The sequence below is a fragment of the Grammomys surdaster genome, unplaced genomic scaffold (assembly GCF_004785775.1).
Source record: "Grammomys surdaster isolate TR1022 unplaced genomic scaffold, NIH_TR_1.0 165, whole genome shotgun sequence".
Classification (NCBI taxonomy): domain Eukaryota; kingdom Metazoa; phylum Chordata; class Mammalia; order Rodentia; family Muridae; genus Grammomys; species Grammomys surdaster.
The window spans coordinates 16,944,712-16,957,839 of NW_021604613.1; the positions used below are offsets into that span (position 1 = coordinate 16,944,712).

The 13,128-nt window shown below is 44.4% G+C and overlaps 1 protein-coding gene across 2 annotated transcripts in view; it reads left to right on the plus strand.

Annotated features, from left to right (window-relative positions):
- Positions 1 to 1,059: 1,059 nt before the first annotated feature.
- Positions 1,060 to 13,128, plus strand: part of Adam23 (ADAM metallopeptidase domain 23) — a 141,156-nt gene continuing 129,087 nt past the window's right edge. The window contains exons 1-2 of one of the 2 annotated variants that reach the window (XM_028765604.1): positions 1,060 to 1,339; positions 2,606 to 2,826. In XM_028765604.1, the coding sequence (XP_028621437.1) occupies positions 1,138 to 1,339; positions 2,606 to 2,826 (423 nt within the window). In that variant the 5' untranslated portion in view covers positions 1,060 to 1,137. The remainder of the gene's footprint in view (positions 1,340 to 2,605; positions 2,827 to 13,128) is intronic. The other variant, XM_028765603.1, reaches the window with a different exon arrangement.

A 13,128-nucleotide genomic window follows, 5' to 3' on the forward strand; every position in this document is an offset into this window, starting at 1 on the left:
CAAGATACGACTGGATCTCAAAAATAGAAATGTGTTCTCAGAAATGCCTGCCCACCCCCAAGGCTGGTTGACAAACGATAAATTTCCCAAGATAGCTGCCACGGTTGCTTTCTAATCTCTGTATTTCTTCAATTCCAAAATATGGCCCATCACACTTTCTGAATTTAGCTTTCTTCAAAGCCCTATGGGCACAAGGAGGGAGGACCCACGACCCTGTGAGGGGATCCCAGTGGCTCAGTGCCCACAGATGCCAGCCTGCGGATGCACCACAGTGCTTCCCACTGTCATCCCACTCGCTGCTATGAGGAACACAGCTATTTTTACCTCCCTGGTTGCAGCCCTTTATATTTATTTGAAGGAAGGAAATAAATAAAGGTTTGAGAAGGAAAATGCACAGTCTCAGTTTTCCCTGCACTAGAGAGGGTGTTGAGGATGGGTCGCTTTTCTTGGCAAGTTGTTGCCAGAACAGGCCTACCCCAGGCCTGGAAACCCCTGCACTTTCTTCTTTGGGGTCATCCCTGACTGGAAACTTCTTTCTCCCCTACCCACATCTTTGGAGGTGCCACCATCTCTTTTGATACTGTCTGGGATGCTGCATCACTCTGCACCCCCTCTCCCCATACCTCCCCGGGGCTCCCACAGTCGAGCATGCGCAGCGCGGCCCATGCAGGCTACAGCATCAGCATCTGCAAGAGCATCAGTATCCGCACCCGAAACCCCGTTCGGGCGCGCTCACGGAGGGTGGGGTGCAGTACAGCGCTGCGCGTCCCCGAGTCTCGCGCCCGCGCTGCGCGTCCCCGCGCCGCTCGCTCCCGCGCGCGCTTCCTCAGCATCCTCAGGCCCGGCAGCAACCCCCGCAGTCACTGGTGCGGCCGCGCCCGCCACTGGGAGGGTGCAGCCGCTGGGGGAGGCTCCAAGTTGACGAAGCGGCGGGGACCCCCTCTGCGGGCCGCTCTCCGAAAGGCGGAAAGAGCCGAGGAAGGCGCGCCGCCGTCCCCGAGACCCTAGCCCCTGACCCCTGCCCGGGGCCGCAGCATGCGCGCCCAGCGGGCGTGACCAGCTCCGCCCGCAGCCGCCCCGCAGCCCAGCCCGGCGCTCTCGCGGGTCACTCGGACCGGCGCCCGGGAGCGATGAGCCATGAAGCCGCCCGGCAGCAGCTCCCGGCGGCCGCCCCTGGCGGGCTGCAGCCTGCCCGGCGCCTCCCGCGGCCCCGGCCGCTGCCCCGCCGGCCCGGTGCCGGCCCGCGCGCCGCCCTGCCGCCTGGTCCTCGTCCTTCTCCTGCTGCCTGCGCTCGCCGCCTCGTCCCGGCCCCGTGCCCGGGGGGCCGCTGCGCTCAGCGGTGGGTATGGCCGGTGCCCTTTGCGTTGCCTTCCCCGCGGGGCCCTGGGGAGGAGAGAGAAGGGCACGCAGGTGCGTGTACCCCGGACGTGTGGGTCCCCAGCCTGGCCTTCGAGCGCCTCCCTGTCGACCTCTCCACCCTCGTCTGTCCCAAGCCCAGGTTCATGCTAGTTCACTTTTGGAAGTCCGTTTCTGTTGCATTCACTAAAGACCCATTTCAATGACTGTGGGTTCCACCCAGAGGTATTTGGTGGCTCCTGAGTCCTTTAGCGCTCTCTATGTAACTTCCAGTGACAGGAAGATGCAGTGAGCTAGCAAGTTGCTTCTTGCCTTGGGGAACCTTCATATGAATGAGGAGGGGGTGAGGGGTATGGAATAATAGTGGCAAATGCTTGTTCCCTTAAATTTCCCACCAGGTTTAGTCCCTGCTGTTGGAATTAAGGTGAGAGAGGCATACTTTGGGGACCAGAGAATGAAAGTCTCCAAGACACTCTTTGCGCATGACCTTTGGCTATGTTTTCCCAAAATGCTTGTCATAATGAGCAATCAGAATAATACAATGTTGAGCACACTGGTGATTGGAAGTCACTGAAAGCAGAAAGCTGGCCTTGGCAGTAAAAAGAAAGAATTTGGAAAGTTGCCAGCATCTATAGCCCTTTATGACAAAACAGTTTTTTTTTTTTGCTCATCTCAAAGTTAGAAAGAAATGGGAGTCATTCATATATATGTGTGTATATATATATATCATATATACATACATATACATACATACATACATACATACATACATATCTTTATTTGAAAAAGTCACTTTACATTTAGTGTCCATGAATTCAGCACCCCAAGTTATGTCTGGAGTGTTCTTAGCTCTGAGATGGGGTGGTTAGGATGCGTATAGTTGAGCTGCTGCATCCTCTGAAGGGGGAGGGGACGAGGGTCAGGACCCTTGAGTGTGTTAGTTGCTGACTCTTCTCTAAGCCCTCCGACCCTACACAGTTCAGATGTTCAGATCTAAGAGGAGATGGAAAAGGTATACATGAGTACAGTACACGGTTGTATAAGCTTCCCTGGCTACTAACCTATCCAGGCCAAACCACTGTTACAATAACTTGTCTTTTGGTGTCTCCACTTCCTAACTTCTTAGCAATAGAAAACTTTGTTAATGTAATTAATGGAAAGATGTATTTTATGACTTATATATTTACTGGATGTATATGTGCATGTTTGTGTATATTTGTGCTTCCTGCCCCCCACCCCTCACCCCTAGGTCTGCATTGGAATGAAACTGCAGAAAAAATCCTGGGAGTCCTGGCAGATGAAGACAACACATTGGAACAGAATAGCAGCAGCAGAAATACCAGCTCCAGCAGTGCAGTGCAGAAAGAAATCACATTGCCTTCAAGATTGGTGTATTACATCAACCAGGACTCAGAAAGCCCTTATCATGTTCTTGACACAAAGGCCAGACACCAACAGAAACACAATAAGGTAGGCAGGAGGCTGAGTATGCCCAACTTGCTGCCATGAAGACTTCTCTTTCCATTTGATTTTCTGCCAGAATCTGATTTCACAAATTTTAGTGCAGCATTTTATTAAGTAAGCAATTAATACGATGATAGAAGAGAAACTAGAGGGAATTAACTTGGGATCGACCAGGACAGGGTTTACTGATTGTTTCTTTGACTGATATGGAATCTGAGCATTTTCAAATGTCCTGTGACAAACTGGGTCCCAGTGTCTCTCAGGAATCTAGGCACTAAACAATAGAGTGAACTTGTTTGCAGTTCTGACTTGTTTCTGGGAGCCTTTATGTAAAGGTACAGGAATCTACCTCCCAGGAGATAAAAACTGCTGGCAGTCTGTATACAGAAGGCCTCTCTGAGAGGTAGTGTGGCTGTAGTTTCCCCAGCAGGCTTTCCATGCAGAACTTGCATTTAAGTTTACTTTAGTTCTTAAATTGGGCATTTGGGGATGGGGCATTGCTATGATATGTTGTCAGTAAACAATTTAGCATTTCATGAGACTATGAAGAACAGAAAACAATGAGTTATATAAGATATAGACCAGTTTTGATTGACATCGTCCTTGGGGACACTCTGCATCGATGATGAACATTTGTTTTACTTTTAGGTTGGTTGTGAAAGTGGCCCTGGAGCTTGAGAAAGATACTTAAACTAAGACTAAAGTATCTAATGTCCCAAGAGTTTAAAGAATCCTGGCTCCTGGATCTTATTGTTTGAACCAATGATATTTTGGGTCTCAAGCAAGTCTACACAGTGGGGTAGTGGAGACTTCACTCTCTGTTAGGCACAGAAAACAGGCTGTTCTCTTTGTGGGCATGGTTTCACTGCACATGTCTGACTTTATGATAATAAGGTTACATATTTCCTTCTGAACTGTCTCTGTTCAGTTGGCAAGAACAGAGCTGGTTAAACATGTAGAATTTAGGCAGTGCTTCTGTGGTTTGCGTCATTGCGTGCTTGGTTTTCTGAAACACAGGTAAGGGCCATCATGCCTCTCCCCATTTCATAAATGGGGAGGTAGGGGTATAAGGCTGTCACACAACTCTTCTCAAGGCTTAAAGCAGCTATTAAGTTTTAACAGTTAATTGTTACTATTTTTAAAACAAGTGAAGTCCCTGAGAAGAAGCAGCCTTTATACCGAATAACTTTGCTAACCTCGTTAGCCTTCTTTGCGTGATTTTGAAGGGGCTTGTTGCCCACCATGGCTGAGACTATGAGCTTCTCCTCTAGCAGGCCTTTTGCTCAGGCTTCTATGGCTTACTGGAGAAACTAACACTTCATGTCTTAAGGATAGAAGGAATGGATGTTGTCTTAAGGAAGAGATGCCCCAGGCCCCCTTGATCATGTGCAGTGAGGACTAGCTCGTTTCCCTTATGAGTGACCCCTATGCTAGGTCTCCTGACTTAGCATGGGTTGTGTTACTTGTTTATAGTTCTTAAACTCTAGGGCCTTCGTACAGGGTGCTGGAGGAAGCCCAAAGCTGTCTCAAAGCCTGCTTTAAGGAAGGTCTAAGCTCTCCACACTGAGATCTGAAAAAGATTTCAGTGAAACTTCTTTTTAATTTAGGCTTTGAATGTTATGACTAATGCTTGTCCTATGGTCTAGCCTTAGACGTCTGCTTTGTTTGTGGGTGTGATTAACGGTATATGTCTGACTTTATGATAATAAGGTCTGTTGACCTTTTACCTGACACTTATGTAGATGGATGGATTTCTCCTGTGGTGTACTAGCTTGCTGTTGGAGTGACTAAGTTTCTTGACTCCCCTCACCCTGGTAGCCTGGTTTCATTTCTACTTTTGAAAAGAATATTTAGACATAAATGATATTTGAAAGTCTTTTTTTTCTTATTAACTCAATTCAATAGACATCTGTTGTATATTTCTCATATGCAAAGCTGTATGGTAAAGGTTCACAGCTAAGAGATCATAGGGGTCACAAGGATGAAAAAGTCATATTTATTCTCCAGGAGACACAGAGATGACATAAGCAAGATTCTGAGGTGAGCCTGGGTTAGATTTTATAGTAACAATCTGATCTGGTGGTTCTCTGACTTTTCCTTTTGCGGTCTCTGAGTTCCTTTTCCACTGTGTCTTTAAGCTTCTGTGGATTGGTCAGTAGGACATGTTTCAAGTCTTCCACTGGCTCTTAGGATGACTTGCTTAATAGCAGACACACTTGCCAGCTTAGCTGCTTTACAAAAGTTACAGTGAGAAAGTACAGAATTCCCCTATCCTTGCTTTTTTTTTTTAAAAGAACTTTTGATTTTAATATCTATGTACTTGGACCTTCCCTTGTTCTGGTTCTGCTGCATGCAAGCACATTTTAATGAATGCCTTAGAAATGCTGAATCACTGTGGTTCTCTCATGGATCCCTGTGATTGGGGGCAGATCTAGAATGGGACATTTCCAAATCTAGGTTGCAAGGCCACGCTCCACATTTATGTCTGAAGTTTTGTAATCTTGTCTGTGGATGAGTCCTTCATACTTAACAGCCATGAAAGTTAAAATGCTTATTAACTCTTTCATAACGGGGGAGTTTGAAAGCTGGATGTCTGGTGCACCTCTGTATATAATATTGGTTTCAAAAGCTTTAGCATTTCTTTGTTAAGGAATGCTTAGGAATTTTGCAGGTTAGTTTTTTCTTCTTTGTTTTTTTTTTTTTTGATCTGGCGATTTGACACAAACTAGGATCATTTGGGCAGAGGAAATCTCAGCTGAGGAAGTGCCTTAATCAGATGGCCTGCAAACAAATCTTGTGGACACTTTCTTCATTAACAATTGATGTGGGAGGTCCCAGCTTCCTTTGGTCAGTGTTACCCTGGGTTGATGGTCCTGGGTTGTATGAGAAAGCAAGCAGAGCAAACCATGGAAAAGAAGCCAGTAAGTAGCACTTCCCCACGGTCTTTACCTCAGTTCCTGTCTCCAGGTTCTTGCTTTGAGTTCCTACTCTGATTATTTTCAGTGATGGATCATGATCTGGCATACATGAGCCAAATAATCCCTTTATTCCCCAAGTAGCTTTGGTCATGGTCAGTAGACATGACCAGCAGGAGAAACAATTAGATTCAACATCACAGCAGTTGACAGTGAATAAGAACAGGAATCATTTCAATTTCTACGTAGAGTGATGTTGAAGAAACAGTTGCCCACGTAGCTCCATTTTTGAGAGAAAAGTGAGCATTTTAACTGTGCCAGGATATGAGGCATAAACTAAGCCAGGCTAGAGCAGGCAGGGAATGAAGACACCTTAGTTTTTCTTTTTACTTTTGGTACTTTCCTATATTAAGATTTCTTGATAAGCCAATCTTGTTATCTGATAGTTTATTACAACAATCTCCTTATTACCTAAGATGTCAGTTTACTATTACACAGCAGTATCAGGGCATACTAATGAAGAATTTTAATTTTTTGGGATACTGGAAAATATATATTTGGTGTCACCCCATTTTCTGTCACACAGAATCTTGAAATCATCAGACTGATGAGAGGCTCTTTCATGGGATAATGCAACAATGCCTGGCGGGGCCTTCGAAGACTATTTTTTTTTTTTATGATAGAAGTCTAGTCACTAGAAAGATGAAGGTGTGATTGAAGGGTTGAGACTTTCAGCCTTGACCTCCTGGAAAGGACTTTAATATTTATTGGTCATCAATGTCTAGTGGCATGATCAACTGCCCTTAGGAAGTGAAGCTTCTCCAAAGGGAAGGGTCCAAAAGGATCCAGAGATTCTGGGTTTGGCACCTGGACAGGTTCAGGAGCTCATACCCTTCTCCCATAGCTTGTCTTATGCATCGGTTTCACCTGGCTGTTTAATCCACCTCCTTTATAATGTCCTTTATAGCAACTAGTAAATGTTTCCCCTGAATTCAGTGAGCTGCTCTTAGCAAGTCAGTCAGGTCTGAGGAAGTGTTGAGAGGCCTGATTTATAGCCTGCTTGCCATCAGCTCAGGCCTTAGCTTGGAGCTTGTGATTGACATCTGAAGTCTTGTGGGATTCAGCCTTCAACCTGTGTGATCTAACACTATCTTCAGGTGGATAGTGTCTGAACGAAATTGAATTAGAGGACCTGGCTTGTTCATCATGAAGAATCCTCATATTGTTTGGTGTGTGGGAAAGAAGGCCTAGACAACTCATGTCAACAGTGTTGTATTTGAGTGTTGAGTGTTTAATATCAAGATTTGCCAGTCTTTATGAGTCTATGTGCCATTATATGATTATTATACATAACAATGTATCACCAATGCTATATATGAATAAAATGGACAATGTACATGAACAGCAGGAGAAACAATTAGACTCATTCATTCACTCTCCTTTAAGATGGCGCTGGGAAGTCTTTTCCCAAGAACACTGATCAAAATTTACTTGTCTTTTACATAGTCTCTTGTCTGATTGGGAACGAATGGGAGAGGGACATGAGGCTCAGTTTAGGGTCGGGGAAGGTGACCCAGATATCATTGGAGTCACCCAAACAAATTACCTCTTGTCACAACTGACTTTTAGGTAAATAGGCTACTCCCTACTCCCCACAATTCCAAGTTAAAGAGAGAAAAGGTAAAGTTTAGTAAAGTCAATTTCTTTCTTTCTGGTATTGAGAGTTGAATTCAGAGACGTGTGTGCTGAACATATATCTACCACAGAGGTGTACATCAACTGTAAGTGAATTTGGACCATGGTGATTATGCTTTTGAGTTGACTTCAGAGCAAGGCTGGTTCCTCAGTTCCTGATTTTCTAGAAGCCGGAAGCTCTGTTTTCTTTAGTATGGGGCAGCAGAAAGTGCAGTATGGGATAAGGAAGTCCCAAAGATCTCTCCTACAAGATGTTCTTATACATTTTTAGAAGTCTGGAATACATGTTTTTATGATTCTTATTTATTAAGAGGAAGTCTCATTATTGTGGGACATGGAATATACATATATAAACAATTATACAGAAAGAATTTAGTGATGCCATACGTTTCATGTTATGATTATACTGAAATTAAAAAAAAATAGCCTACAAATTCTTATAGATATTTTTCGATCACCAGGGGTGGCAATTTCAGTCTTGAGTTTTGGCATTGTGTAAGTCGTGTTGGACCTGAGGGTTTCTTCTCCGGCACACGCAGTGTACAGAGACACGGAGTCTGAGATTGATGTAAGCAGCAAGAGGTTTATTGTTCCAGCATGTCAGGGTCACCCCTCAACCAGGGAGGAGAGACCCCCTGCCCAAAAAGCACACACCTTTTACTTCATTTCTCTGGGCAGACTTTAGCAACAGTATCTTGATTGGTTAATTGAGATAGTTTCTAAATTTATTGGTCAAACACATTCGAGCATGTCAGCTATGGGGAAGTGTAGATCATGGGTTATGTATTGCCACATATGGCATACAGCCAGTACATTTTGCAGTTTTTCTCGAAATTGTTTTTCTCACTTCTTTTCCTGTTATTTGAGGCTTGTCCTCATTTTACCCTTTTGATTTCACAGGTGGCCATTTTAAGTTAACTAAGGTCTCACAGTCGCTAAACATGCTTATACTTTTTAAACTTGCAAAAATACCTATGTAGTGACCCCCTGCCTCATTGGCAGTTTTTCTTTTAGGCATTTCAGTTAACCTGTCATTTGTGAGTAAGGAGAAGGGTGAGTACAGTACAGTAGGTAATTGAGAGACCAGGGATGGGAGTGTGGCTACTGAGAAAAAAAACCCTCTGTACTTCCTTAGAAATATAGTGACCAAGATTTATTTTAGATGCAGCAGTTGAAATTTATCATTGATGTTTTCAAACAGGACTAACAGCTAGAAAGCTGCAGACAGAGTAAGGGTTTGAATCTATGTCTTTCCAGGGCAGAGCCCTTGACGAAGAGAGAGTGTCAGAAGGAGAAGTGGGAGGCTGTACAGACAGGAGACAGATGCAGGGGTTTGATTTATCCCATGTCACGGGGTGAGTCATAGGAGGGGGCTCAGGAAATGGGCATGGTTTTGAACTCCAATCCTGAGGCTCACAGAATGCTTACTTTCAAAGGGAGTTTAGGGGAAAGGGCACACACAAGCATACTAACAACACCAGCCCATTAATTAGAAGTGTTGACAAGTGCTTGGAGGAGATAAAATAACAGAGTATGGTACAGAATGGCCATCTCCTTTGAAGGACAGTGTGGGCCTAGACTCTGGGCGTGACAAGAAGTAGCTCCTATCTATAGAAGGTGGGGGCCATGCTTTAGATAAGGATAGGAGAAAAGGCGGGAGAAAGGCAGCAGTGCTTAGTCTGTACTCTCTCCTGGTGGAGAGTGAGAATCAAGGTGGTGTGGTGTGCCATTCCCCTCTGTGCCATTCCCAGCTGTTGGAACAGAAGGTGGTAGACAGGCAGAGGAGGGATTAATCTTTGATAAAGGAAAGCAGAGAGAAGGAAGAACTGGGCTAGCCCCCAATCCTATTTTTCTTAGACTGTACTTTGAACCTGTTCTAGACAATTTTGTGTTGGGAATGCTATTCTCAAACTCATACATTAGTGATATGTGATGTTGGAGTCCTTGGGAAGTAGGTTTGGAGGATGTCATGATGGGAGGGGCCCCATGATGTCATCAATAGCTTTATATGAAGAGCAAGAGAGACTCTGGCTAGAACGTTTGGTTTGCCGTGGGATGTTCTCAGCCTGGTTATGCTGCATCAGCAAGGTCTTCTCCACACACTAGTGCCGTGATCGGGGGAGGGGGGCTTTGCAGCCTCCGGAATCACAAGCTAAGTGCACCTGTGCTTTTTCTAAGTCATCTAGTCTGCAGTATTCAGTTACAGCAACAGACAACAGACTGAAGCATTCCCCTGCCTCAGTTGTACCCTTCTTTAATTCTTTTGCTTTCTTTGTGTCTTTGGGTATTTGGATTGGGATCCTTGACTTTGATTCCTTTCTTTATCAAGTCTAGACCTTTTTTTTTTTTTTTTAAATTAGCTTGAGTAGATCAGAGCTGAGCCATGCTGTTGAAAGTCTGGCTTCACTGTGTGTTCCTGAACAATGCTTCCCGCTCAGGGCCTGCCTCATTCTTGCCAACTCTATAACTGCTGGTATCATCCTGCCTTTACTTCTTGGTGGTTAGTAGCCCACTTCCCCTTTCTTCTGCCAGTCAGAAAACAAGCCAGGACTCTTTGTTGGCATTGCCCAGATTTAGTGGCTTCAACCAGTGCACAATAGTTGTATTTCAAGGAGAGAGCTGTCCTCACCGTCCCTGTTTTTCTCACTGGGACTGCTGTATCTCAGCATGGAAGAGTGAACTTGGGGAGTCATCTGCGACTCTTCTTTCCTTCATTTCCTGCCTATAAATAGTCACTTACCACGACTTGATGCTGCTCCCTGAATCCACCCCTCCTCTCTCCGCCTCTGTCAATCCATCAGTCCCACCGCTGACAGATTAATCTTACTGGAACACTTATTTCATCACATGACTCCCTTTCTCCACATGCAGCAAGCATAACTTCAGCTAGATAAGTTTTCCTCAGACAGAGCACAGGTGGTACACCTCTGCTTCCCTCCTACCCCACAGGCACTGTGGTCTTTCTCATTTAGTATTCTTCTGGGTCTGTTTGTCCAAGCGTCAGTCCATGTATGGGCGAAGTCTGTGGGCATGATTTGATCCATATCTGTCCATACTATGAGGCTACGTTCAGAAAACCCCTGTGCTCCATGGAAAGAAACGAATCCATCACCAACGTGTCCCGAGGCTTTGAGGTCCAAGTTCCATTAAATTCCGACTTAGTTCAGAGGGTCTTGCCATATCCATCTTTAAGACCTGAATAATTAGTTGCTCCTAAAGTTTTCTTCAGAATAAATTGTTTTCCTTTCAAGAAAGTACATAAAGCACAAAGTCCGTAATCATAAAGTTTTATTCACTCAAAGTATTAAGTTCTCAGTGAACGAAGGTACCCTCTGGGAACTTTAGAGCAATTTAGTGAACACTCAGTCAAAGTCAGGGTTCTGCAGTGTTCCCAGGGAGTGTTTGTGCTTAGAATTTATGTGTATTTGGTACAACTTTAATTGAGTTTAATGCTAGTAATCCTATTATTAAAGGGATAGATCTATCCCTACTTATCCTGTTTTATTTGGAGTAATGATCTCGAGAAACACCCCAGCTCATTCGTGTCAGGGCAGATAGAAGTCTCTGTTCCTGGGATCCCCCTCCGGTGCATCTGTGAGCTTGCTCAGTTTCTCAAACAGAGTTTTGTTGATATCTTGTTTGGCTAGAGAGTGGACAGAAGCACTTTTCCTCCCCTGGAAACTTCCTCCACTTGGACTTCTTCTATGATGTGGTGCACTCATTTGTTAACGAGACCAACCTAAACAGTAAATGTTTTCTAAGGGTTTGGAATGAGGAGGATGGGACTGAGCAGATCCCCTCCACATGACAGACACTAATTGCAGAGCAGTTAAGTCTGAGTAGGATGTTGTGGAGAAGTATGAACAGGCCAGGTGCTGTATTGCTCTCAGGCTTAAATCTTCCATTACACAGAGGGGGATTGTCCACCTCTTAGCTCCGTGGCAGCTTCCCATCGAGGGACTGGTCTGGTCAAGCTTTAGATCCTAGGTGTATAGTGGCAATGGGGAGGTTACATGCTCCTGGGCTTCCTTCTTCTGCCCATAGGAGTTGTCTGACTTAAGCATGGGCAGAAGCTGATCACGGAAAAACAAACAAATAGTCAAACGACACACAAAACAAACAAAGCAAAGCAACAACAGCAGCAAAAACAACCTGAAACAAGATAAAAGCAAACCACACCCTTCAGAGAGGGCCGGAGGTGTAGGGCAGCTCTAGAGTGCTTGCCTAGTATTTGCAAGGCTTTGGGGCTGATCTCTTATAGCTCTAGAGAGGAATACTAGAGAGACAATAAACAAGGAACAGGAGAGGCATTGGCTTGATTCTTTTGAGTGTCTGCTGAGTTCCAGGATCTCCCTGGAGCTTGCTTTTCTTTAGTATGGACATGTAAAAACTCCCATGGCAAGTTGCAGTCTGGCTCACATAATTGGGTGTTCTGTGCTGTCTTGTGTCACAGGCCTGCCAGTACCTACAAAAGTACCACTGTAGACAGGTTCCACCTACACTATAAATCAAGCCATGTGGAGACAAGTGTTTCCCTCGTGTCTCTCCCCAATCTTTGCTTCTTCAGTGAAGCAGAACATATTAAATTAATTTGCAGCTCAACTTTCCAAAGCTTTGCAGCAGTAAATGCAGTCTATGGCTTTTGTATTGAACTTCATTGTTCTATGGAGGGACTGCCCTACCTCTCACCCATAGTCTGCATAGCAAAACTACTGAGGTGATCATCACTTCTGTGTTCTAGATGTGGCACCTTGGTCTCCAGACTTCCAGTTTCCTGCTCTTTTATTACACTTCCATGGGTGGGACATAGAGAGCTTGTCTTGCCTTTGAGATAAAAATATTTTAAAAAGTATTTATTTACAAATTGTTTTCAAAATACTCAACAATTTTTAAATGTGTGTGTGTGTTTGTGTGTGCGCTCGAGCGCATGTGAGTGCAGTGCCCATGGACACCAAAAGAGGGAGTCCTGTCCCCTAGAGCTGGAGTTGTAGACTGTGAGTGACCTGGCATTGACAGTGTAACTGAACTTGGAAGAGTAGTTCTTGCTCTTGACTGCTGAGCCTTCTCTGTAGCCTACTTACTTGTCTTCTTGAACAAAAGTCTCATGAGCTAATGACACCTGGGCTATCTCCCTTCCTACTGCCTTCAGCATTTCCTTGCATTGAGTAACTTTTTTGGTCTTTATCTCTCTCCACCTTCCAGCTCCCTCCCTTTCTTCTTTCCTTCCTTCCTTTTTCTATTTATTTATTTATTTATTTATTTATTTATTTATTTTTTCAATTTGTGAGCCAAGTTTATATTATGAGACACAGGGTAGCCTTGAACTCACAGTATAGCCCAAGCTAGCCTGAAACTTAAGATACTGTTGCCTCAGCCACCCAAATGCTGGGATTGCAGGTGTGTTCCACCATGCCTGACATCTTTTCTTATTTGCATTTAGTCTTATTTTTCTTCCATCAGATTTTCCTTCCTTATGGAGAGGTGGGGGTAGGTAGAGTTGTGTTTCCCAAAGTGTATGTCAGACATTTGACTCATTTTAGGAGTAACTTCTTTTCTTGGAAAAGTATTCTTGTATACTTTGTAGGAACTTACAGCTTAAAGAGGTGGGCGGCTGAAAAAAGCTGATTTAACAAGATTTGGTAAAGCCACCCTATTTTATTTTATTTTATTTTATTTTATTTTATTTTATTTTATTTTA